At 44.5% G+C, this 26034-nt stretch overlaps 1 protein-coding gene across 1 annotated transcript in view; it reads left to right on the top strand.

Moving 5' to 3' along the window:
- Nucleotides 1–26034, top strand: part of LOC144800052 (cytochrome P450 4B1-like) — a 178697-nt gene that overhangs the window by 112966 nt on the left and 39697 nt on the right. The window contains exon 10 of the mRNA XM_078671650.1: nt 17910–17974. Within this exon, the coding sequence (XP_078527776.1) occupies nt 17910–17974 (65 nt within the window). The remainder of the gene's footprint in view (nt 1–17909; nt 17975–26034) is intronic.

Genomic DNA, 26034 nt, shown 5'->3' with positions numbered 1-26034 from the left:
TACAATTCCATGTATGGACTTAAGCCTCACCACTTTTTGCAATCACCAGCCACCACTGCCATCTTCATAAAGGCAGCATTGCTCCTCACTACGGACTGCTGGATTACTTGTAAACATCCCTCTCTCACTAGAATGCCCCCCTCGTGGGTATTCCCCTCTCATGGGATGCCCCTGGCACTTAGCACAAGATCTTCATCTTCCTTGGTCCTGTGGAAAAGCGGCTGTAGACTCATCTCTCGTGGCGGGACCAGCTCTCACTGGAATCCCCGAGGCCTTTGCCCTTTGTATTTCCCCGGTCTGGTGTGGAGTGGTCAGATCCTCTCCTTCAGGACGTCTGAGCACTCTGGCCATCCAGTCTCCCGTTCGCCCCCAAAGGTGGGTGTCACAAATGGTCCAGCTGGCTCACCTCTGCCATCACCAGGTCTGCTTCGAATTCCGAAGACTCATGGATAGCTAGGTTCTTCAAGTGCCACCAATGTTCTCCAGGTACTATGCTCGATGCTCAATGTTCTTGGACCTAGTCACCTCTACTTTTTGGTGTACGAGTTGTCAGATGACACACTCCTCTCTTCTTCTCTCTTCTACTTGACGTTCCTTCGCAGTGGCGTCATACCACACAATTCCATCCTTCTTGCCCTTTCACTTCGCAACACCGTCTAGGCCCATCAGGTCTTGCACTTCTTCTATGGCCAGGCCTCTCCATGTGACTTTCACTTCGCATGGTTCTCCCTGGTCCTGTCCTACCCCTAGGACATTGCATACTCTTCTTTCGGTGACCAGACCTGTCATTGAGACGTTCTTACTTTCACTCCGTCTCGCACTTTTCTATCTTGACTTCTGGTCAATCTTGTCAGACTTCTCGGTCATCTTCTCTGTGACCTTCTGGCAGGTTGTCTTCTCAGACCTCTGGCAGGTCGCCTTCTCAGACCTCTGGCAGGTTGTCTTCTCTGACCTCTGGCAGGTCGATCTCTTCTCACTCTCGTAGGCTACCTTGTCTCTCTGACCTGCTTCGGACTGCTTGCACACTGACTTCCACTTGCGGGAGCATTCTTTCACCACTGGGCCCACCTGCTGCGCACTTCCCTCAGTCCTTCAGGGACTTGCTGCCTTCTCTCCTGTTGGCGAAACTTCCTTTGTCCTTGATGCTGCAGTGACCACCTATGGCCACGAGGCGTCACTGCATATCTCCTTCCCCGCCCATGGCAGCTTTACTTATAAAGTTCCTTTAGCGCTTACTCACTAATTGAGTATGCAGACCTCACATTACAGTCTTGGGGGTCTGCTAGTTCAGCTTAGGAAGGTACATATCCCCCCCCCCCCACGTTGAGCTGCAGCAGCTGTCCCGGTGCTGCTGTGTGTTTCCTTTTCCACTGGGCCCTGTGAAAGTTGCATTTGAAGAGGGGAAAACACTGCTGTTAGGGCTGGCTTGTTGGCACTCAGTCACGGTCCTTTTTACCTCTCTCTTTATTTTTGGTGTTTTATTTATTTCTTGGAGGCACCCACGTGCCAGCAGGGCAGCCCTCCATCAGTCAGCCCTTCTCTGTAGGTCACAGCAGCTTTCCTTCACACTATTGCGGCCGTGTCCATGTTCAATATTCCTTTTAAGCTGAGCGCAATGCTGCACACTGGCCACTGCTGCTTTAAATTTCAAAGCGATACCAAAGGGGATAATGCACGGAGCGTTTGAGCAAATCAAACACCCACCCCCAGTCAACTGATCTGGGTTTAATCCATCATCATTCTTTAGCTCATTCCACCACCCCAGTTCAGACATGGCCATATGCAAATCAGTCTTACCCTGTGCCTCATGGGAACAATCCAGCCCGAACTGCCAAGCCATGTCTTCCCTGGACCGGAAACAATTATCCTGGGACCGGTTTCGGGTTCATAACCCTCATCAGCCAGGCTATCTTGAATCCAGTGGCAAAGTGAGCAAGGGACCCACGTCTGGGCATACCCTGCCAACTTAGGGAGAACAAAGCAATACCAAATGGGATAATGGATGGAGCGTTTGAGCAAATCAAACACCCACCCCCAGTCAACTGATCTGGGTTTAATCCATCATCATTCTTTAGCTCACTCCACCACCCCAGTTCATCATCCCCTTTGGTATTGCTTTAAATTTCAAGGCTCTGGCAGTTTCCGAACGCTGTGGGCCTCCTTGCTCTCTCTGTCCCAGAGATTCCTTTGCCCCAACGAGACCTCTTCCTCCCGCCTGCCTGCAACCAGGAGGTACACACTGGCACAGGGCGGGCTGCCACTGTCCTCCTCTATGGCTGGTATGGGTTTCTCTCTCTACACATTTGCAGCCCCTCATTTCAGCATCAGATGATCCCCATGCCACCTCCTTCGCTGCGTGGCTTTGATTATCACAGCAGGTGAGTGAAGACTCCGTCCTCATGCCGCATCTGCAGTGCTGGGTTCCGGGACGTGCCTAGTCTGATTTTTCTCCTCCTACTGGCCGTTACTTTGTCCACTCTAGGGCGGCGGGGAGGTAGGTCGCTCTGATCCATTCAAGCGGTTACAGCATCTCTCCACACGCTGCGTGCCATGCAGCCTATCTTTGACATACGCGTGAGCGAACCACTCCTGCCGGACCTCTCGGACATCGTCGTTAGAGTGGAGGGGAGTAGAGTGAAACTACGGTTTGGCCTCAGCAGAGCTACAGAGGGGCAAGATAGCGTTCGCGATGGACGCGTGAGCGAACCACTCCTGCCGGACCTCTCGGACATCGTCGTTAGAGTTGAGGGGAGGAGAGTGAAACTACAGTTTGGCCTCAGCAGAGCTACAATCATCTGTCTGCTGATCCTTTCGCTGATTGCTAGCTGGTTGTGACGGGTTGCAGTAACGGATGCTGTGGCTTCGGCTCTCCGCGGCATTGAGAGCGTGGTGGTTGCGGTGCAGAGGTCAGGGGGCGTTCCTGGAAGACCGGCTCACCTGTGCTGCATTTGGCGGCCCCTCAGAGGACTCGGTGCAGGGAGAAGCACTTTGAGGAAAGATGCCGCCGAAAAATAATGGTGGACGAGGTCGAGCGCAGGGAGGACCAGCCGCGGACGGAGCAAGCCGATGAGGTGGAGAATGCAACCGGGTCTGCCAAGGCAAGGGCAGCTGCACAGACGGAGAAGGGGGTCAAGACAATGGATAAGGTAACTGATTTAGGCTCCGGTGTGGCGGCTACTCGGGCCAAAGTAGCGGCTGCTGCACTGACAATGGGCAAGAAAATTCCCGAGCTATTTATGGCTGCAAAGAATAAGGATACTGAAAAACAGCAACGAGGGGGCAAAGCCAGCTACCAGAGGGGAGCCCAGGGACTCCGGTACAGTTGGATACTGAAGTGGAGGTGGAGGTGGAGGTTGAGCCAGTTGAAAATAGAGAAGGATTCCAGGTCGGTGAGACTTTAAAAACTCCTAATGCCCCAGATAATCATCTATTAGTGGAAATGGAAGCCACAAATGTAGCAACAGATGTAACGGCTATGAATGGTAGTGTGGTGGCTATTTCTATAGAGGCGGTGGAGCCTGTCCTTCGATCTATGGAAATCGATTCTAGTGCAAAAGCGGAAAGTCAGGGTATTCTGGAACATCAGCCACAGATTCCAGAGACAGACTCTGCTGACTTTTATTCTCTTTCAGAGCAGTCAATGTCTTCTTCAGAGGATCTTGCCCTACAGTATGCAACGCACATGAGCATGGGGGATGGTAGCATGCATAGCAGCTTGGATTTGGAAGATCAGCCAGAGAATGATCTCCAAACAGTGAGAAAACTGCGTTTGAATGAGGAAGGAAAGGAGACGCTTTCAGAGAATCCTGTGAAACAGGGTGATTTATTGTCTGGTACAGAGGTAGAGCCGAATGAAATCTCACTGGCTTTGATTTACCAGTCAATTATGCAGCACTGGGAAGAAACTCGAGAAGAGAGCCAAAGGGTACAGAACTCTTGTCGTAGACTGCAGAATTCGGTTAGGCGCTTGGTCAAATCACATGCCCAATTTTTGTCAAGAGTAAATGAAGCAGAAACACGTATATCCAGCTTGGAGGATGAAGTATCTCAACATAAAACGGCTATTGAGACTCATTTGGCTACCAAAAAAGATATTAACTGGAAGCTAGCGGATATAGAGAATAGATCCCGTCGAAATAACTTGAGGGTTTTGCAAGTTCCTGAAGGGAAGGAGGGGTCGGATGCCCAGGAGTTTATTGTTGATCTTTTTAGAAAAGCATTACCGGAAGCGACAAAGAGGGACTGGGATAGGGAGGTTGAGCGGGCGCACCGATTTCCATTCTCTATTAGAGCTGATCAGCGAGACCCGAAGCCGAGAGCTATATTAGTGGCATTCAATAGTTTTCGTGCCTGTGAGGAGGTATTCGTGAAAGCACGGCCAGACAAGAAATTAAGGGGAGGTGATTTTGAATTTTTTGTGCGCCCTGATTTATGTAAGCAATCTGTAGAGCTACGCTGGCAGTATCGTCAAAGGATTCCTGAATTTCAAGCTAAGGGAGCTCAGGCATTCTTAATGTTTCCTGCCAAAATGAAAATAATCTATGAAGAGCGCACACGTTTTTTTACGACAATAAGATCAGCAAAATAATTTTGGGGCTTAATGTAGTGTAACTAGTTAATTAGATAGGACGCTCTTAGATTATAGGGCTAAAGAATTTATTGAAGCGCTGGTCTCTTTTTTTCTTCCTTTCCACTTTTTCGCTCTCTGTTTAGTGTCGTGTAAAGGTTGTAAGAATGGTTTTGTGCCCGAGGGCAAAGGCAGGGGGGGTGGTGGTGAGCTCGCATCTAAAGGACCATAAGTCCTAAAGCCTCGTTAATGAGGGGGGTGAGGTAGTCGGGGAAGGGGGGGCTTTCAAGGGTGGTGGGTGGAAGGGACCACGGGGGGTCAGGGAGGGGGGTTTGTGGGGTAAAAAAGGGGAAAAAATTTCTAAGCAGCAGGAAATGGTACAAATTGCAAACTGTATATTCAAATGTGTATGCAAGAGGTTATAAAAGACAAGAGGGAGATGTAAAGCCATTGTATTTTCTTTATTTGTTCTCTTATAGACCTGTTTGGGTTGTGGAGAGAGGATTGATGTATAACTTTGCCAATACTGGGTAAAGGGATAAAGATTTGTACGCTAAATGTTTCAGGCCTTAATAATTGGGCTAAGCGTCAAAAAATAGCAGCAGAAGTTCGTCAAATTCGGCCTGACTTGCTTTGCATTCAGGAGACACATATTCCTTGGTCCAATAGAGTGATATTGAAAGATCTAGTGTTTACGCTATTAATAGCCTCTGGGCAACTTGGTATGACCAGGGGGGTAGCAATTTTAGCAGCTAGCGGTTTGGTGAAGTGTGGGCGAAGGTTGGCGGACAAGCTGGGTAGGTGGGCCATTGTGGAGTGTGAGTTAGAAGGTTATCACTTCACGCTGTGTACGGTTTATGGGTCCAATTTGGACGAGCCAGGGCTTTTGTATGACTTAAACATAGAATTAGCGACATGGCCAGCCCCCCTGATAATGTGTGGGTACTTTAATATTAATTTGACAAACCAGGCATTATTAGAGGGGCCTCAGAAATACGCTGGACGAAAACCCAAAGTTTTCAAAGCACTTTATGATTTAAGTCAGGATCATGGGCTGGTAGACGCGTGGGGTAAAATAAAGGGACAGCAGTTGGGGTTCACGTTTTTTATCTCGCATCCACATAAAAAATTAGTTAGGTTGGATAATTTTTTTTGCACCCTCTTATTTATTAAATGGTGCACTCATTGAGATATTTCCAAGGATATCGTCGGATCATGCCTCTGTAGTTCTAGAGCTTCTGGCCGTTTGGGCTAGGAAGCTGTATAACTTCTTTATATTTGACAGGAAATTGTGTCTAAATAATAAATTCAAGGAGCATATGGGGATTTGGATTGGGGACTTCTTTTTGCAAAACAGAACGTGTGCACCGATTGATATAATTTGGGATTCATTTAAAGCGTGTTTTCAAGGGGAAGTGCTCAGTCTTAGTTTATATCTACAGAAGAAGCAAAAGGAGGAGCTTGCTGGGTATTATGAGTCTCTCAGGGGGGCGGAATGTGGGTTAACGAGAGGTATTGGTTCAGGTATGCAGGATATTTCTGAGTTATTAAATACAGTGGCCATATGTAGGTCGAGGGTTCTTGGCTTCTGGAGCGAAGAGAATGCTAGGAAATATCTTATTTCGAAACAACAATTACATGAGTTTGGTGAGACTGTAGGCAGAGCACTGGCACTGCGTTTGAGAATGAAGGGCTCGGCGAGGGCTATTCAGAATATGAAAGATAAGAATGGTGTGATACATTCGGACCCGCAAAAGATACTCGCTATATTTCAGGAATTTTATGCTGGTCTGTATACACATCAAGGAGATGGAGACGGAAATGGAGATGGGGGGAACAATGGTATGGGTTATGAGGAAGTGGTAGAATTCGATCCAATGCTTGTAGAACAGCTGGACTCCCCGATATCCTTGATAGAATTAGAAAGGGCAGTAAAAAGTCTAACGGCAGGAAAAGTGGCAGGACCTGATAGAATACCGGTGGAGGTGTATAGGCTTTTTTTCCGCTTATCAAGGACGAGATGCTGAAGGTATTCCTGCAGGCGCAGGCGGGGAAACCACCTAAATCATGGTCAGAAGCCACAATTGCGGTTTTTGCTAGAAAGGTAAACCTCCAGACTTGGTTGGGTCATATCGGCCAATTTCTTTATTAAATTGCGACAATAAGATCTACTCTAAAATCTTGGCTAATCGCCTCTCCTCAGTTATTACCTCCCTGGTGTCTGTGAACCAGCATGGTTTCATTACCCAATGGGGAACTACGGAATATATTAATAAAGTTGTTACTTTGTTTGATTTGGCTAGCGTGGAAAAAAAGGAATTAGCATTAATATTGTTGGACGCGGAAAAAGCGTTTGATCGAGTGGAGTGGGGGTACCTCTGGCAGATAATGGAGCGAAATGGTTTGGACAGAAATTTTTGACAGCTATAAGGGCATTATATGAGTTGCCTACTGCGAAGATATCTGCAATGGGTTTGCTTTCAGGTGTGGTTTCTATTACCCGAGGTACACGGAAGGGCTGTCCCTGCTCCCCTTTATTATTTGCTTTGTACATAAATACCTTTTTAGAACGATTATTGCACAATGCTCGAATTCCTCCCTTTTTGGCTCATGGTTATGAATTTTCTGTTTTTGCGTACGCTGATGATTTAGCTGTGCTTACTGTGGACCCTGCTGGCGCAATGGATGAAATTGAGAGGCTAGCGTTAGAGTTCGGGTCGAAGTCTGGGTATAAGCTCAATGTTTTAAAGACACAAATTTTCTGTTCAAATAGTACTCAGTTTGTAGATGACCGAGTAATTAAAGAAGTAACATAGTTGGGTATATTAATACGATCGGATGTTAATGAGCTGATGCAGGTAAATTGGAACTCTTTGATTGGAAATATTAAAAATTCTCTGGATAGATGGGGTTGGCTAAATTTCACTATAATAGGACGCTGCAATAATATTAAGATGAAGATTCTACCCAAGGTTTTGTATTTATTCCGTTCCATTCCCTTAGAAGTTTCAAATACTATGTTACAAACACTACAGTCAATTTGTGGGAAATTTATATGGAGTCCAGGTAAGCCCAGACGGGCGATGCGCTTTATGACTCTACCCCAGGAGAGAGGTGGTCTAGCAGTCCCGGACTTGGCTTTGTATTTTTAGGTTTGCTTTCTTTTAAAAATGCGGTGGATACTAACGGGGGAAGGGGCGACCGGTATGGCTAATACACCTACGATTTTTGAAATGTTAATGGGGCCTATCGCCAGGCAATGTTTATTTTCTGAAGTGGATGGCAGCTATTATAAGCGCACGAGATTCAAGGTCTTAATTAGTGCTCAGAAAGTTTGCAAACGAATTCGAACTATTATAAAAGTTGGGAAGGTCTCTTATTATACACCCTTGCATTCTGAGAAGTTGTTACCTTGTATCTGTCAGGATAATATTGCTTCTGCATGGGGGAGACAGGGCATTAGAATCTTAGGCAACTTTTATTCTAAGGAAGGGCTTTTGAAGAAATGGCTGTACAGTTTGGCATCCCCAGGACACCATTTTTTAAATATCTGCAGATAAGGGACTTTCTACAGCGGGCCAATTTTATCATGCAACCCCATCCCTTAATAAAAAAAATTAGGCGGCAATGCAGAATTGGAGAAGTATATCAATTATTACTAGCTTATCACTTGGATGACTTGGATAAGTATAGTTTAAAATGGTCGCGGTATTTGGGGGAACCAGATATTAATATCGAGAAACTTATCGTATTATCCATGGAAGTACTCATGTCTGCAAATTTGAAGGCGCAGTTTTTTTAAAATCTATGTTTGATCTATATTACACTCCTGCGCGAATGGCTAAGTGGGGGACAAAAAATGACGGCAGATGTTTTCGCTGCCAAGAGGAAAATGCAGATAGTGTACATATTTTTTTTTAAATGCGATAAGTTGTCGAGATTTATAGCAGAATTAGAAAATTTCTTGTCATTAGTTTTGAAAGCACGGTTGACTATTACACCGGCAATGATGGTAATTGGGAACAATGGGGATAACTCATTGTATGTACATAGAATTTCTTTTTTTTTGTTGCAATGACCGTAGCACGATTATGTATAGCTAAAGAATGGCTCCAGAAAGAACCACCAGTGTTTGAATTGTGGCGTGCGAAAATGTGCAATTATTGTAAAATAGAATGGGGTCTGTTTACTTTGAAAGGGGCCAAGAAGCGCAGGATTGGCCTGAGTATATGGGGAACATTTAGGGAATATTTGCAGGAATGAGATATTACTATTATGGTTTATTTATGGTTTTTAATCAGATTTACTATATTCAATCTATATTGATTTAATTACTGTGTACTTGTGTACTAATTCTGCTGCTTTGAATAATAAATAATAAAAAAAATGTTTTAAAAAAGACATCGCCGCCATGTTCTTCCCATTCAGGGGCTCTCCCCTACAGAACGCCTACCCTGCACCAGTGGCAAGCAACGAGACACTCCTAAACGCATTCTCTATTACCTCATCTGCTGGCGCCTCGATCATGCTGCAGGGTGCCTCTGCTCATGGGTATTATTGCACCCATGCTGTTCTATCACTTGCTGTATCATCGCACAGCAGCGCCAACCATGCCACTCACCCTGGGAAACAAGCTTACGCCACACAACATTCTCCCTCTTGACTGGTCATCACAGCAGACGCAGAAGGGCCTTTATTTTTTCGGGCGCCGTCAGCCTGGCCTCTACTCTCCCACCGCACTTTCCTTGTCTGTTACGGGTGCCGGGTGGGGGTCCCACGATCAGGTCCACTGCACTGCGGGCTTCCGGGGCGTCTCTTCTCCACTCTCACGGACTTTTCAGATGGGCCGGGGTACCTTCACCTCCCACTCAGTGGTCTCTTGTGATGCAGGGTGGGCTCTCGCTCTGCTCCCATTTCTGTTGGGGCCTCAGCAGGCCATTGCTCTGGTCTTTCACCCCACCACGCAGCTCCTTCTGCAGTCGGATGCCGGCATACCTTCACAGGCGCATCAGGTTCGGGGTGGGTACCGACCACCTCCTTCACCCCCGGGGCTCTTCTAATGCACCACGGGCCATCAAGCTCGTCCTCCGCCTGCTCGTAGGGGCTGCCCTCGACACAGGCAACACTTTCCCCCTCAACCACCAAACAACAAAGGGCTGAACAAGCGGGCTCTGCCCATTTGTCGCCAATGTAATGGTGTGGGGCCCTAGGCCCCCATGCATAAGTAATGAGCACACAGACACAGTTAGTTAGGGTATAGAACTAGCTCTCTGCACGTGCACCGCCACCTTTTGTTATCAGGGTCACATCTCATGTGACACCTGTGCTGGATGGGTGTAGGGTGCAGTGTGAGCCAGCCCACAAGGAGTGGCTGGTACAACAAACAACTAGAACAGTGACCAGCAAATGACTAAGCAAATGACAGAAAATAATTATTCCTTGAAGAGAACCCTTGTGCAGCTTAAGAAGGGTGTCACAAAAACTTGTTATCTTTTAAGTCTTCATACTTAGAATAAATGTGTTAGAATAAAGAAATAGGTGGTTAAAACTATAATTAAATGTAATGAAAATGTTATCCAGAAATAGGAAATCTATATCTAGGAATCATCATTTAGATTAGTTTTTGTTCATTGACATGGAAGACACATTTGGAAAAGATAATTAAAGTCAATAATGGGTATGTTCTAGATGCAATTGAATAGGACGTTCAATCATGGAGAGATTTAAGGTAGTCATCTATACTTGGCTCTGTGTTGGTCCCAACTGCTAGAAGTGGAAAGAGAGATGTAAACCATGCATAATAAGGGCTTTAATTATGGGGTCAATCTCTCACTATCTCTTCTACCTTACTAACAGAATTACCAATTCGGCCAACTTTCACCTTTGCTCCTTCCTTTCTCCAAGAGGGCTGCTTATGTATTGGCCATCAGTTGACTAGATCTTAGCCATTGGATGGGATTTCTCAATTTTCACTTGTCCCCATCAGAGAAGTCCTGATTGGAGCCGCCAGATTTCTGGCACCCTGAAGAAAATGTGATCACATCATCTAGTCTTAAATAACTACTGGCTCCCCATCACAAGAATCAAACCAATCATCAACCACCTCTCTTATAAAGCTGTCTACCTGAAGCATAGGCTCTCTCAAACAAATCCATTGGGGTCTAAGAGGAATTAGGAGCAAAAGCTCTTTCTATGTGGAATCAGCTTATTTCAAATTCATGCCTTGAATCAAACCTTCTCTGACACTGTTACCAACTTTTGGCACTCCAACAGTAAGCAGGCATACGGAGTGGCAAGGGCAATGGTGAGTGCAATCATGGCGCAAACAATGGAGAACAGTCTGTTTATTCAAAATGTTTATAGAATTCACTGATCATGTAAATTGAATACCAGCATGAAGAAAGTTAATTAAGTCTACAAATATAATGTTGTGGGTGTCAAGAGATGAGTTGCCTATAATTGTTTGGCATACATCATGAATCCTTTTCGATAGGTTTATTGTGGTCCACACATTGTGGCATGGTTCATCATCGGACCACAAACCCCAACATCTAGTTTTGTTGGAATGGGCTTGACCCAAATTAATTTGAGAGCTCTTGATGTTATATATGAAGGAGATCAGTGGGGAGATGTGTTAAAATGATATTGATCAATTAAATGGATAATGTATTCCTTAATGATTTGTCAGATGAGATTAAGAATCAGAAGGGTGATGTTACTGGAGATTAATATTTCTACATTCACAGAGAATTGCTTGTCAATTAAAATGGAAAGATCTCGGTCACTAAACTAATAAGGAGGAAAAACAGACAAAAATGGAAGAGCGTATGGAAAGACAAGGTCAGAGTTTTCAGGATTGTAGGATGGGAAAAAGAGACAAGCCACTTGGGAGAGGATGGTCCCTCCTGCTCCAATTTAGGAGAAAGACCAAGAGGTACAGAGAGAGAAAAGAATAAGATGGGCATGGACGGCAATACTGCCAGATATTTTCTTTAAGATATTGGGTTGTTGGTTAACTGGGGGGTAAGCCCTGGTTAAGCAGCAACCACAATGCTTGTGAGGGTAAGGCACAAACAAACCCCAAATTAACCTGTCCTCACCCCCTTGGTAGCTTGGCACAGAGCAGTCACTAAACTCAGAGGCAATATGTAAAGTATTTGTGCAAGACTTCAAACAATACAACAGTGAAAACACCACAAAAGGAGCACTCAACAGATTTAGAACAATAGAGTATTGTTAATCAATAAAACAAGACAAAAACAACAAAATTCCAATTAATAGAACCAGAGATATTACATTTTCGGTTTTTCAGTGAAAATTAAAAAAGCACAAAGCGCCAACTGGGGATATTTGGTCATGCAGGACTGGGACAAAGTCACTAGTTCAGGCCCACTGCAATGGAACACAGGCTGGCTACAGGGACCCAGTTAGGCAAGCTGAACAGAGTATACCTAATATCCTGGTTTTGGGACATTGCATGGATCCGAGTCAAAGATGAGCCGAGCACCCTAAGCAATGTGTTGGTTCTGAGATGCAGAGAGGTTGCGGTGCGAGGTCCTGTTTCGTCATCGTCGAGGATCCCATTGACAGGGCTTGTAATGTGGAGTCCTGGAGTCAGAGATGTGACACACAGCTGTGAATGCAACGGTTCCGAGGAGCTGCAAAGCGGAGTCTGGTGTCGATAGATACGAGAATCTGGCTGACAATGTGCGCACTGTCGGCAATGGGTCGGAACCGAAGCGTTTGGGGGAGATGCAGGTCTTTGTGTTGGGTCCAATCCATGCAGCAGTGGTGATGCGTTGGTTCTGCTCGGGGATGTACCACGCAGCAGAGAAGATGTGTTGGTTCCGCTGACATGCACCTTAGGCCCACTTCCTAGGGTCAAGTACTGGGGTGGAACAACTTGGCAGGATAGACTCACAGATGGCAGAGTTTAAGTGCAGGTGCAAGGAGGTTGGAAGCCTGTAATTTCCCTGAGACTTCAGGTCAGGAAGCCAGCCAACTATCCCTTAGAGTCATTTCAGGTTCTGGGTTCAAGAGTGAGGTCCTTCTTTTATACACAGTTGTGCCTTTGACGTAGGCAGAAGCTTCTAGAGGCACACCTTTGATGTCCACAGATGCCCAGCCCTCCCTGCCATCCTTTCCCTGGCTCCAGACTTACTACAAGGGGTTTGCAGTCTTTTGTGTGAAGAGAGGAAACAGCATATTCAGGTGTAAAAGAGGCTGGGCACAGCTTCTCCCTCCCATCTTGCCAGTGATTGCCCATTCTGTCAAACCTAAGTTCTCATTGTGTGTGGCTGTCTAGGACGAATACACAAAGCCCAACTGCCAATTAAAACCAGTCATGCGACCAGAGACAGGCTGCAGGCAACAAATAGCTAAGGCAAGAAAATGCCAACTTTCTTAAAGTGCAAAAACAACAGTTGATGGACAGAATGCAGAACAATGTCATACATTCACCCCAGTACAGAGATCTGGGCCTAAATCCATCGTTTTTTGCACTCCACACCACCCCAGTTCAGACATGGCCATATGCAAATCAGCCTTGACCCTCTGCCTCATGGGAACAGTCCAGCCCGAACTGCCAAGCCATGTCTTCCTTGGACCGGAATCAAGCATCCTAGGACCGGTTTCTGGCTATCATCTGTCTTCAGCCAGGATAGCTTAACTCCAGTGGCGTGGAGAGCACAGGACTCACGTCTGAGCATACTCGGCAGTTCGGGCTGGACTGTTCTCCTGAGGCACAGGGTCAAGGCTGATTTGCATATGGCCATGTCTGAACTGGGGTGGTGTGGAGTGCAAAAAAACGATGGATTTAGGCCCAGATCTCTGTACTGGGGTGAATGTATGACATTGTTTTGCATTCTGTCCATCAATTGTTGTTTTTGCATTTGTCACCCCGAGTGGGATGGGTATGCTCAGACGTGAGTCCCATGCCCACTAGTAGCATTCAATTTACAGGCCCGTGGCACATGTAGTGCACTGTACTAGGGACATATAAATTATTATTATTATTATTATTACTGAGTTTATACAGCGCCTGGTTACACTAGCCAGTGTGTCCCCGCGCTAATCAGTGGCCTAAGAAACCCTACCCTGTACAGCTCACAATCTAGTGCAGTTAATTTTTTGGGAACAAATATGTTTTGAGTTCCCTGCGGAAAATTTTCTCGGAGGGCTCCGTCCGGAGTCTGAGAGGAAGCGCATTCCAGCTTCGAGCCGCCAACAGGCGGAAAGATCTGCCACCCATCCTAGCCCTAGTAATCTTAGGGATACACATTAATCCAGCACCCTCAGGCCGCAAGAGTCGTGTGGGTTTGTACAATGTGAGCAGGTTCCGCAAGAACCTAGGGCCAGTTCCATGGGTGATCCGGTGACCCATACAGAGGGTTTTAAACAGAATACGCTCCTTGATTGGCAGCCAGTGTAGCGTCTTCAAGGCCTTCATAGAAGAGGATCTTTTCGGCAGTGTCAGCACTAGGCGAGCAGCGGTGTTTTGAATACGCTGCAAACGTTGAAGGCACCTCACATTGGCTCCCAGATATAAGGCATTCCCGTAGTCCAGCCTGGAAGTCACCAGGGCATGGACCAGGGCTCTCCTAGCTGACACCGGAAGTAGGTCAAGGGTCTTCCTCAAACAACGGAGGATGCCAAAGCACGTTCCAGCTACTCGTCTAGTATGACACTCGAAAGATAAATTCAAATCCAACCAGATGCCAAGATTCTTGACCTGTTCTTTAGGTTGGGGAAGAGGACCCAGAGTCTGGGGCCACCAAGCAGATGACCATACTGACGGAGATTTGCCCACAATTAGCACCTCCGTCTTGTCCCCATTTAACCTAAGACAGTTGTTAGACATCCAACTGGCCAAATCCTGAAGACAAGAGGCAAAGCAACTGGCCGCCTGATCAGCTGGCTGAGAAAGGGCTACAATCAGCTGAGTGTCGTCAGAGTATGTCACCACATCAACCCCATGTTTCTCCGTGACTAATGCCACTGGAGCAACATAGAGGTTGAATAAGGTGGGGCTCAGACTGGAACCCTGCGGGACACCCTGGGTCAGGGCAATAGCCCTAGACCTATGGGGGCCTTCGTCCACGCAGAAACTGCGCCCCTGGAGAAAGGATTCCAGCCATTGCCATGCCCTACCACCAACTCCACCCTCTCGCAGGCGCTGAAGCAGAGTGTGATGTGCCACAGTGTCAAACGCGGCACTGAGATCAAGAAGGATCAGTGCCGCTGTTTGACCTTCATCCACATGCTTCCGCAGCATCTCCGTGGAGTAGAGTAGTGCTGACTCCGTAGAATGGAGAGCGCGGAAGCCTGCCTGAGTGGGGTGTAATAGTTGATGGGTTTCGATATGAGCCGAAAGGCATTGGTTAACTAATTTTTCGGCCATTTTCGAAATATAGGGAAGGAGTGAGATAGGCCGTAAATTACTCAATTGGGTTAAGCTAATCTGCGGTTTCTTCTTGATTGGGAATACCACTGCTTGTTTCCAGGTTGTTGGTACTCTGCCTGATTCAAAAGATAAGGTCAGAAGATGTTTCACATACGACGCTAGCGCCTCCATATTGCCTCGCATAATTTTGGCTGGGGCAGGATCTCTAGGAGAGCCAGATTTTATACCTCCAGCCAGTTTGACCAATTGGTCAATGTCTGGGACAGTAAAAGCACACAGACTATTCATGACCAAGGGTCCTTCCTCCTTCAGTATGTTTTCGCAGGCCGGGGCCCTGGCCGTACTGGGAATAGCAGTGTAGATATCCCGTACTTTATTGTGGAAGTAATCGGCTATCTGATTGCATGATTGCACAGAAGTCACTGCAGATTCTTCCAGAGAGGCCAGTAAGGATAATTCCTTATATACTACAAATAGTTCTTTCGTGAAACAAACCGCTTTATCAATGCGCTCCGTGTAATAGGCGGCACGGGTTTTCCTTATTAAGGCATGATACCCTCTAAGGCTCACTTTATATGCCTTCTCATGGTCCGGCAGATAATCTTGTCTCCAAATCCTTTCCTGACGCTTACAGGCTGTTTTAGCCCTTTTTAGGTCATCATTAAACCATGCTGCAGATTTCATGCGCCGCATGGGTCCCCTATTGGACCAAGGGGCGGTCTCATCCAAGGCAGCCTGGATGCGTGAATCAAATGTTCCACAGGCCTCATCAATAGATGACCCGAGGCCTTCTGGAGATCCCCCCCTCAGCAAGCAAGCCTTGAAGTCTACCGGGGAAAATCTAGCCCATTTCCTCTGTTTTTTACAAATACCATCTACTTTCCCTGGGACCCTTCCCGCGGAACAGTTGATCTGAAATGGAACTAAATAATGGCCAGTCCAGATCATGGGTTCCGGGGAATACACTTTAAGGGTATCCCAGTTACAGAAAATAGGATCTAACATGTGCCCTAGTCGATGAGTAGGTAATTCAGATTTTAAAGGTAGTCGCAAGGTTAACAGTTCATTACGAACCTCTGCCAATTAGGTATGAACCACTATTACTATGTTCAGAGGAGAGAGAACATACATTTAGCACTGGTTAGCTGTGTTAAAGTGCTCAGAGTCCTAAGGCCAGCAAAAACAAGGTCGGAAAAATGGAGGAGGAAGGCAAAAAGTTGGGGGGAAGATCACTTCAAGGTTGACTGATCTAACATTTTCTGACAGGGGTAAGTTACTTTTAAAAATACTTGGTCATTATAAGGAAAATAAATTAACGTTTGGTGGGATAGCAATCCTGCTCTATCACAAATTTCACAGAAGAACGCGGAAAGATATGACCTGGTATAGGGTGAGCTAGATAATCACCTATCACTTCAGTGAGTAACTTTTACAAGGCTTTCACTAATAGGGCTCGTTGCATGCCCATTGCAAGTCCTACTCTGCATTTCTAGTGCATTCACTCTACTTGGGAGTAGACATTTTAAAGTGAAAGAGAACCCAACATGAAATCATGCTATGCCTTCAGCAAGGATATGTGCTCCTGGTTCCTAAATGAGATGAAGCACACATGCGTAAGATGCAGAGTGAAATAACTTCACCATTACAGCAGACCAAGAGGTATATTCTGAGGGAGGTAGGGATGCACTGAAGTGGACTGCATGGGAGGATGACTGGTGCTTTCTCAAAATTGTAGGTAGCTAGGTTTGTCAGTGACAGCTTTGTTGGTTGCTTCAGGATCCTCTAACATGGCGTAGTGGGGCAAGTTTGTGGAAACAATAAATTTGCTAAGGCTATGAGAAAGTGGTAGCAAAGAAATTGAAGAGTAAATCAAGGTGGGAAAGACGACAGAATGGTTTGAGCACCACTGTATACAGAACATAATTACATCACCATTAGACATAATTCCAAAAGAGGAAAGTGTAGTCTTATCTACCATTTCTCGTCTTCTAATTAGTTTACTAGTCAGGTAGACTTCCCAGGATTTGGACAAGGCGATAAAAGTGGACATGGACTGTGGACTGGGGAGAAAGTAACAACATGTAACATACAGTTGGCCTTTAGGTTGATCCACCAGTCCATCAAACAAAGCGTATCTCTGCAGCCGTTTTGATGATCAGCAGCCATTCGGGAGCATCACTCATAAAACTTCTACCTGGTTCATCAAAGAAGGATATTGCTGAGGCTTAAAAGCTGAAAGTTTTACTTTTGATTTGTCAGCAGATGAACATTTCCACCCTGCCCTTATTATTTGATTCTTTGTGGGCTTGTGTTTTTTCAGAGTTAGGGAGCATTTGTTCCAAACTTATAATATTTTCTTTTATATGACCAAAGTCCTAGGATGTGTGATAACTGGAGCAAGTAAAACTTAATTTTTAAAGCTCATTTGTATAGGGGATGACTAAATCAATAGACACTCTGGTGCAGGCTAAGGAAGGAAGGACTGGAAGGTCAAGAAGACCAAGGGGGCAATGTGGACCATAGGTAACAACCAGTCATTCTAGGGCTGAGGGACTTTAGAAAATATAGGATGCAGAAAAGTGGGAAGGATCTTGGAAATGACACGAGTCACAGGCTCTCATTACAAGTTTGTTTGGATTTTAATGCAATAATTATCGCATTGATACATTTCGACACCGAGGTGTTTGAGATTTATCAAATGTAATAGGAGTTACTGGATATATTGGTAATTATTGCATACTCATAGTAGGAGGACTGATTTCTTCAGGAGTGGAGGAAATATGTAGATTATTAATTTAGGAATGTATTTTGTATGTTTACCAAAGTCCCCACCTGTCATTGCTTTAAGGTTTCTAAAATTCTCAATGAAACAATAAACACATTTTATAAGGTGGTTGGGAGTTGACCTTGTAACATCATCTCCTTTTTGTCTTTTTCCAGGTGCCATTATTGCATTTAATATTTATGGGATTCACAGAAACCCGAGTGTATGGGAAGATCCAGAGGTACTTTTATATTTACTTCCTGTGATAAACTGCAAGGGATGCTGCCAAAAGATATGGTTTAAGCACAGTGCACTTCAACAAAAGTTCCACGTGTAATCACTATATGGCAAACAAATTACTTTACATTTATTGAACCGAAGATAGACAGATATCAATATTTAGAACGTGTTTAACGCAGGGGTTCCCAAACATCAAAGACACAAGAGTAAAGGTCAACTTGTCTATTATTTCACATGGAACCATCAGGTGGAAATTGACCACATTATTGTGGAAAAGACCATTGTGATGGCTGTGTCTCCTGCTGACATGGCATCAACCCACTACACCCCCTCTAAACTTTGCAGCGATAGGAAGACTGGACATTATATAGTTTTGTCAAGTGTTTCATCGCCGCTACCCTCTTAATCAGGCCTCGAGTCTATATTGGCAGCACTGAAACCAATGTCCTAAACTCATACCATCAGTGTCAGTACAGACCAACACTGAGGGCTCAAAGGGGAACTGTGGAGTGATTTGAGAAAAGACCCAACGCAGGGAAAAAGCCTTACTGAACTTGAAGGCACACTCCTTAACATATGTGTCCATATCTTTTACTTGCAGTATGTGCTAGCCTCCCAAAGAATTCGAGAACTTGGAGTGTTCACAGTTGAGTTTAGAGGTCTTGAATAGTTACATCTTGTGGCAGTTTGATTTAACTAATGTTTCCAGCCAAATACTGTTTAGTAAGCGCTGGCAATTTCATGTGTTTTGTCAATTATTGTAGAAGAAGTAAGTAAGTAAGTAAATGTTTATTGTTTAGTCAATTAAAACCATAACAATAAAAGACATTTATATATTGTAGAAGAATATTCAAAGTAAACGTTCCAGTGTGCTGTTCATTTTATCAATTGGACTTTAATACCAGCCAGGAACCAAAGGTGCATGTCCAGAGAGTTCAACCAGCCCCAGAGAGTTTTTACATTACAGAATATGTATGCACAATCCTTAAAATAGTGGCACTAAAACCTTAGTTGGTACTGCGGCTAGCTTTCCAAATCATTCTGACTATCATAGTTTTTAATGGCCACAGATGCACACTATTGTACTCGGACATTGGGGTGCATATTCAACGATTGTGAAATCATCTAGTGGTCTATTTATTTTAGAGGCTGAATAGTCGTATGTATTTTATAAATGACGAGAGAAGAGTACAATGTGCCCTGAGCAAGTGTCATAATACTTGGTGTTGTTATGGTGGTGCACACCAAGCATTCCCTCAACATTCCCTGTGGCAACAGAGGGTCCTGCAATGTGATACTAGGCGTATGGGGGCAGATTTATGAAGGCCTTGCGCCGCCGGTGCGTCACTTTTTCCCATGTTAAAAATGACGCACCGGCGGCGCAAGACCTTCATAAATCTGCCCCATGGTGTGTTAAGCCAGATCGAGACACACGGACTTGCGTGGTCTGTGGTGCTTGCAAGAAGAGTCTTGCCAGAGCACCACACGTTTCACATGCAAGAGGTGGCCATATTGTTCTGCACGCTCACCACCACACCTCAGGCTGTGCGATTGCTCTGTTCTAGCAAGGTTCTTGAAATACGGATAAAAGGACTTTTAAAAGGAGGAGTTATGATGAAGCAGTCGAGGAGCAGGTGGATAAGACTATGAGCAGTGAAAACGGACTTGCAATGAACCACCCAAACTCTAATTCCTCTACCAATCCATCTTCAAACGGTCCTGCTATTTTGTTAGGAATCAGAAAATACTATGGGTCTGATTCACTAAAGGTGGAGGCCCCGCAGTCGTGGGGTAGTCTCATTCTGAAATTCTATCCCGAGTGCAGAGACTTCCCCATGACTGCGGGGCCTCTGCCTCTGCGACAAGTGTTGATGCCCTTTGTAAATCAGGCCATGATTCTGTTAATAGAAATAAACGCCCCTCACCATCAACGAAGTCTTGGGTATTACTGAGCTCTCTTATTGTCTATTAAATCATGTACTAATTTGTCCTAATTTTGTCTGACTGTGAATTCTGAGATCATTTTAGCCCAAGAACAGGTAATTTATATCTGAGGTTATAAGCCTTTTATTTTGATTGGGCCTGATTCACAAAGATAAACTAACACCTTTGTGTAAGTTTACTACTTTTCGGTATTCACAAAGGTAAACTTAGACCAAAATTCTAACTTTACGACTTTTTGGTATTCATTAAGGTAAACTTAGAGCAAAAGTCTAACTTTACTACTTTTCTGTATTCACAAAGGTAAGTTACTACTTTTGAAGTCATGACAATATACTGTACAAAGGTAACCTGAAAGATGCAAGAAACTTTACACAAGACCCAAGAGCAAAGCAAGACCCAATTTACCAAATACCTTCAGCCAGTTCTTCAAGCAGTTGATCATTTGACATACCTATAGAATGATTGAGTGATACTAATAGTCACTGTGCTGCTTTTGGGGTTTTCCAAAAATAAGACATATGCAAACTCACACCTCCATCAAAGGTCAAAATACGAACATAAGAGAATTCGATGCAAAATACGCGACCCCGAAAAGTTATCAGTCGCTGCAAAGACACTGTGGGACGAAATTACATTCATCGAAGGAAGTACAGTCTGCGCCTGGGATACTTTCTCCAAAGCTCTGGGCCAAACAGCCCCGCCGCCCGCTACCAAACCAGCACAACAAGAACATAAGCTAAAACAATACTTCTGGGCGGGTACAAGCTAGTGCCCTCATCTGACTTCAAGCCAGCATGCCGAACTAAGACAACTAAGAGGCGATATAAATAGAGCAATCCGCTCCTTGCGCCAAAACAGCGCAACAGCCGGCACCTTAGATGAACTAGGAAAACTCCAGGCAAGGAAAAAGAAAATTATTTGGAGTGCAAAAAAGGACCACACGGAATTAGTCTGGGCCAAATTATTGCATGACGCCAGATCGAACAACAGTGCAAGATTCTGGCAAACTGTCAAGAGCATAGAGAATCCATCGGGCCCTAGGATCAACTCACATATAACGGAGGATGTCTGGACAAACCATCTGCAAACCTACTTCAATGCAGACCCCCATAGCTATTTGGAAAAATGAGCGGAACCTCATCTTGCACTCCCTCCACCTCACGAAAGGTATAACTCGGCACTCAGTTTCTCTTTAAAAACAATTGAGGGCAGAATTAAACAAAGTCATCAAGATGGTGCCCCCGGACCCAACGGCTTGCCACCAATACTATACAAATATGATCAAAAATACTGGTCCAGTACATTATTACGGCTTTTTGATAACATCGTTGCAACAGGAACAATCCCAGAATCCTGGAAAGGCTCCATCCTCTCCCCTATCTACAAAAAAGGCTGCAAGAGCGACCCAAAAAACTACAGGCTCATAGCCCTCATTGACATCGAGGCTAAGTACTACGCCGGTGTCATCCTGGCCGAACTCCAGGAATGGGCAAGGGAAAAATCCTTAATCCCAATCAATCAAACAGGGTTCCAGGAAAACGTAGGAACCACCACAAACATCTTGGCTTTTTCGCTTTTAGCTGACTCCTCAAAAGCGACAAGACACACACTATTTGTCTGTTTCATCGATTATAAAGCTGCTTTTGACAGCATAGATCGTGGAAAATTATGGTCAAAGCTAGCCCAATGGGAAATCCCTACCGCTCTCCTGAATCAACTCATCCTTTTACGTACCGAGACATGGGTTCAAATAAAACTGGGGGACGGAACGATTGTGTCCAGGCGGATCCCAACTACTAGAGGACTGAAGCAGGGATGCGTTCTGGCACCAACTTTATTTAATCTTTTTGTGGCCGATCTCTCAACTGATCTAGACAACTGCAACCACCATGCACCAAAACTGGGAGGCCTCCCTCTTTCAAACCTACTGTACGCCGACGACCTGATACTAATCAGTCAAACACCAGTCGGCTTACAGCATCTGCTTCACACCGCTAACAACTTCGCCTTAAAAAACGGGTTAGAAATTAACCTAGAAAAATCAAAAATAATGGTGCTAAACCAGCGCAGCACAAAAAAACGACTGAAATGGCAGCTGGGCGAGAGTGAACTTGAAGTTGTCAAAGAGTATAAATATCTAGGAATCATCTTTGACAAAAACGGGTCGTATGAGCAACAAAAGGAGGCGATTCAAAGGCGAGGGACCATCCAAGCAATCACTTTGAAAAATCTAAAAAATAAAATTACTGGTCCAAATCTGCTCCTGCTGCTTCAAGTGCTCCAAGCAAAGCTGCTGCCAACGTTAACCTACGGCAGCGAGGCCATGCGAGGGTTGGATGAAGAAACCCTGAATAAAACGGTCGCCAAAGCCCTCAGGATAATCTTCAAGCTTCCAGATATACCTCCCCTACCCAAATAAGACTTGAATTTGGAATAGCAAATCAGACAATAAGTAGGAAAGCCGCATACGTAAAAAGCTGGTATAAAATAAAGAACGCAGCGGCGGGATCACTGAACTCATTTCTATGGAAGGAAATATCAAGAAAAAATGTCTCCCCCGCCAAGGCCTACCTTCAGTCAGGGATTAGGATGCTAGCCTTGGAAGATGTTTGGGAGTCAGGACTTCCATTCAAAAATGTTAAAGACCTGGTAAACAAGTCAGCAAAGCTTGTCTCTCTTGAAAACGATAAAGAAAGCCTAACTAAGAGGGCCCACAGCTGGTTTGTGATACAAAGCTACCTAAAATGCACGCCACAACCATATCTCGGAACCAGCTTTTCAGGCTCACTAAAGGAAGGCTTCTTAATCTTGAGGATGGGCATTTTACCTGTCAAACCCCACACGCCCCCCTGGAAACGCTCATTTGCAACCACATCATGCAGATTATGCGGCGAAACCAAAGAAGATATGCTGCATCTTCTGTGTATATGCAAGTCTCTAGACCGGGAAAGGAGAGAGCTGTTAAAATCGTACATAAACGAAATGCATATCCGGTCTTGCAGACAGGCAGTGAAGGCATGTTTTAATGGGGTCAACACCAGACTAACCTGCAGTTTTGTCCGCTTTATGAAAATCGCACAAACAAAACTTTGTGCTGCACCATGAGCACAGTCGCCCTTGCCTATGACTCTCAAGTCGGTAACTTCTCGACCCGCTGTTCACCGACACAAAGTCTAGTAGATCATGACTAAATAAGCGACCATTAGATCCACGGACACACGTGTTGCCTTCAATCCGGGACTCTCCCACAGCCTTCACCCGAACTTTACATTTTTACTTAATTATAATTTACGGATTTTAATTAACCAACTGTTCGTTTTTGTACACTGATACCATGTTTTTAATGAAATTCTATATTTATGTTATATATGTACTTTTATACTGCTGTGTGAGTTGCTAAGATTGTAATTAATCAAGCAATAAAGATTACTACTTAAGACATATGTTTATGCTGTCCCAGTCATACCACAGTCATCGTAATTTGCAATTCCTGTTTTGAATTGTGTCTGTGGCCCCTTTCCTAAGCAATTCTTTCCCCCATCACCCCAGGTGCATTTGGGCATTTGGGCTCCCAGTTCCATTAGAAGGATCAGGAGATTTGGGAATTGCTATCCTTGAAGGGTTTTGCAGTCAGGGTGTTGATGCATTGGAAAGATTACCATTTGTCTAACCACACTATGGAACCTGGTTTGTTACATGGTCTAGTAGCATCTGTTGACATCATCCCTGCAGTTTAATGCTCTGTGAATTCCTGTTGCCCAAATACATGGTCTAAACAAGTGAAGAAAAACTGAAAAGGGTTTTGGTTCCATCACCTTTCACTCTAACAGAGACACCCTTCAACAAGTTACATGAGCAAGCCTCTGACAGTGATTTTCCGCGTTCTAAAACTTGCTCTCTGGTCCCTTCGGGTACATGCATTGATGCTTTAATTGCAGCAGTTACCATATGTATTCTTCTATAATATGTCCCAGGAGTACTGTATGTTTACTATTTAAAATAGGAATTAGTGTGGAAGAATACAACATTCTTACATTGCAGAAAATAGACAAATGACTCAAACTAAACAAGGATAAAATTAATAGTAAAATCTAACATAATAATTAAAAACAGATGCTTCAGAAGTTGTATCATTATAAAATACCCTGGTGCAAGCTGATATGATGTGGTGACCTGACCTAAAAAATATAAATAGATAACACCTAAATCAGCATATCAATTTCCTGGTCAGGATTAGAGGTATGGATGTTCAAAAATCAGTTCTTCTGGAAACCAGATATATTTATTGTGAGATAAGACTAAGGCAATTAACTCAGTCAATGCAGACACCATATTTGCTTTCCCAAATATCCAAAAGACTCAGTTTGGCCATTTCATTGAGGGCTGCTAAAGACTCTAAACTAGTGTGCAAAAGCTCTGATTCAAGTAGCTTACATGGCAAACAAGGTGATGGTCTCTGTCAAGTTTAGAAACGAATAAAAATGTCAACCTCTCATGATAAAGCCACTTCTTAAATCCATGAGTATCATTTATTTGTATACAGTTGCACTTTGAAAGGATCAGACTGGGGCAGACAGTTGGCCCGGGCACGTTAATAAAAATTTGACCCTTCCCCCCCATTTGCGAAATAAATGCTAAAAACGTGCCCCATGTTTGAAAATTGGGGCTTTTTTTAGTAATAAAGACCTTCTGTATAAGTGTTTGGTAAGGTATGGAAGACTATATGAATTTGTGCTTGATGAAGGCAATGTTTGTTTTAATATCAGAATATAAGGGAACTCAACAATTAAAACTGACACAGCAATCCATAGAACTAGCCCACAATTAGCCAAAAAAACAGCATACACACTTACCTGTGAACAGTGCCAGTCCAATCCTGCACTTGGCTAACTATCAACATCAGGGTGGGTTACAAGGTAGCCGTTTATCATGCATGCCTTTACCATGCATTTTTGATAGCACATGTAATTACCATGCATCTGCCTTTACCATGCACATCTGTACCACACAGGTAATATCTTTTTCTTGGGTGGAGATCCACAAACCCCTAATTTATTTCAAAATAAATTCATTTTATTTTTTGGGGAGTGGAACTCACGCAAACACCCCACTTTATTAATTACTGCTACCACCATATACTCCTACCACTGCTAGACCCTAAAAACACATTTAATACCCTTACTTACCCCTCAGCCCTAAAACCCCCTTACCACCCACTTCCCTTACCTACCCCATTCACCCTTACTACCCAATTCCCTTACTCACCCCTAATCCTTAAAAACATCCTTCCCACCCTATACCCTTACCCACCCTGAACTCTAAAAGCACCCTTACCACCTAATTCCTTTACCCACTCCTAAACCCTAAACATACCCTTAGAACCTAATACCCTTACCCACCCCTGAAACCCATAAATGTGTGTGAATAAATTTATTTTTTTCACTGAAAAAAACAAAGGTTACAGAGACGTTATAGTTAGGCTCAGATTTCACTCATACAAAACCAGTGAAATTCAGCTTTTATAGTTACCTGATCTAACTATAATTTATGCTCCTGCAATGCATGACTTATGATACATGTTACAAAAGTTATGACATGGTCAGTGACATCACTGATGGCATCTCAAATGACATCACTGATGACATCATCCACAGAACCACTCACTCCCCCATAGAACCTCTTGTATGCCTACTTACACACCCACATAACCACTCACATACCCATTTACAGAACCATACCTGTACTCACACACCCACTCACTCCTCCAATGAGCCACTCACACACCCACTCAAGCACGTGTACAGCCACTCCTACAACCAGTCACTTACCTATAAAGCCACTCATACAACCAGTCACTCACTGTTAGACCTGGCTTGCCCAGCAGGTTTATCCCCAGACTTTTTACTTTTTGGCCTCCTTGTTTTGGGCCCTCTTTTGGTTGGTTTTACCACTGCTCATCAGTGCTAAAGGGCATATGCTTTCCCTGTAAATTGCTATGATGGATTGGTGATTCCATGATTGGCATGTTTGATTTACTGGTAAGTCCTTAGTACAGTACACTGTGTGAGCCCAGGGCCTGTAAATCAAATGTTGCTAGTGGGCCTGCAGCACTGATTG

This window comes from Lissotriton helveticus, chromosome 1_2 (assembly GCF_964261635.1).
Source record: "Lissotriton helveticus chromosome 1_2, aLisHel1.1, whole genome shotgun sequence".
In the NCBI taxonomy this organism is placed as follows: domain Eukaryota; kingdom Metazoa; phylum Chordata; class Amphibia; order Caudata; family Salamandridae; genus Lissotriton; species Lissotriton helveticus.
This window is presented reverse-complemented; position numbering and strand designations above follow the sequence as displayed.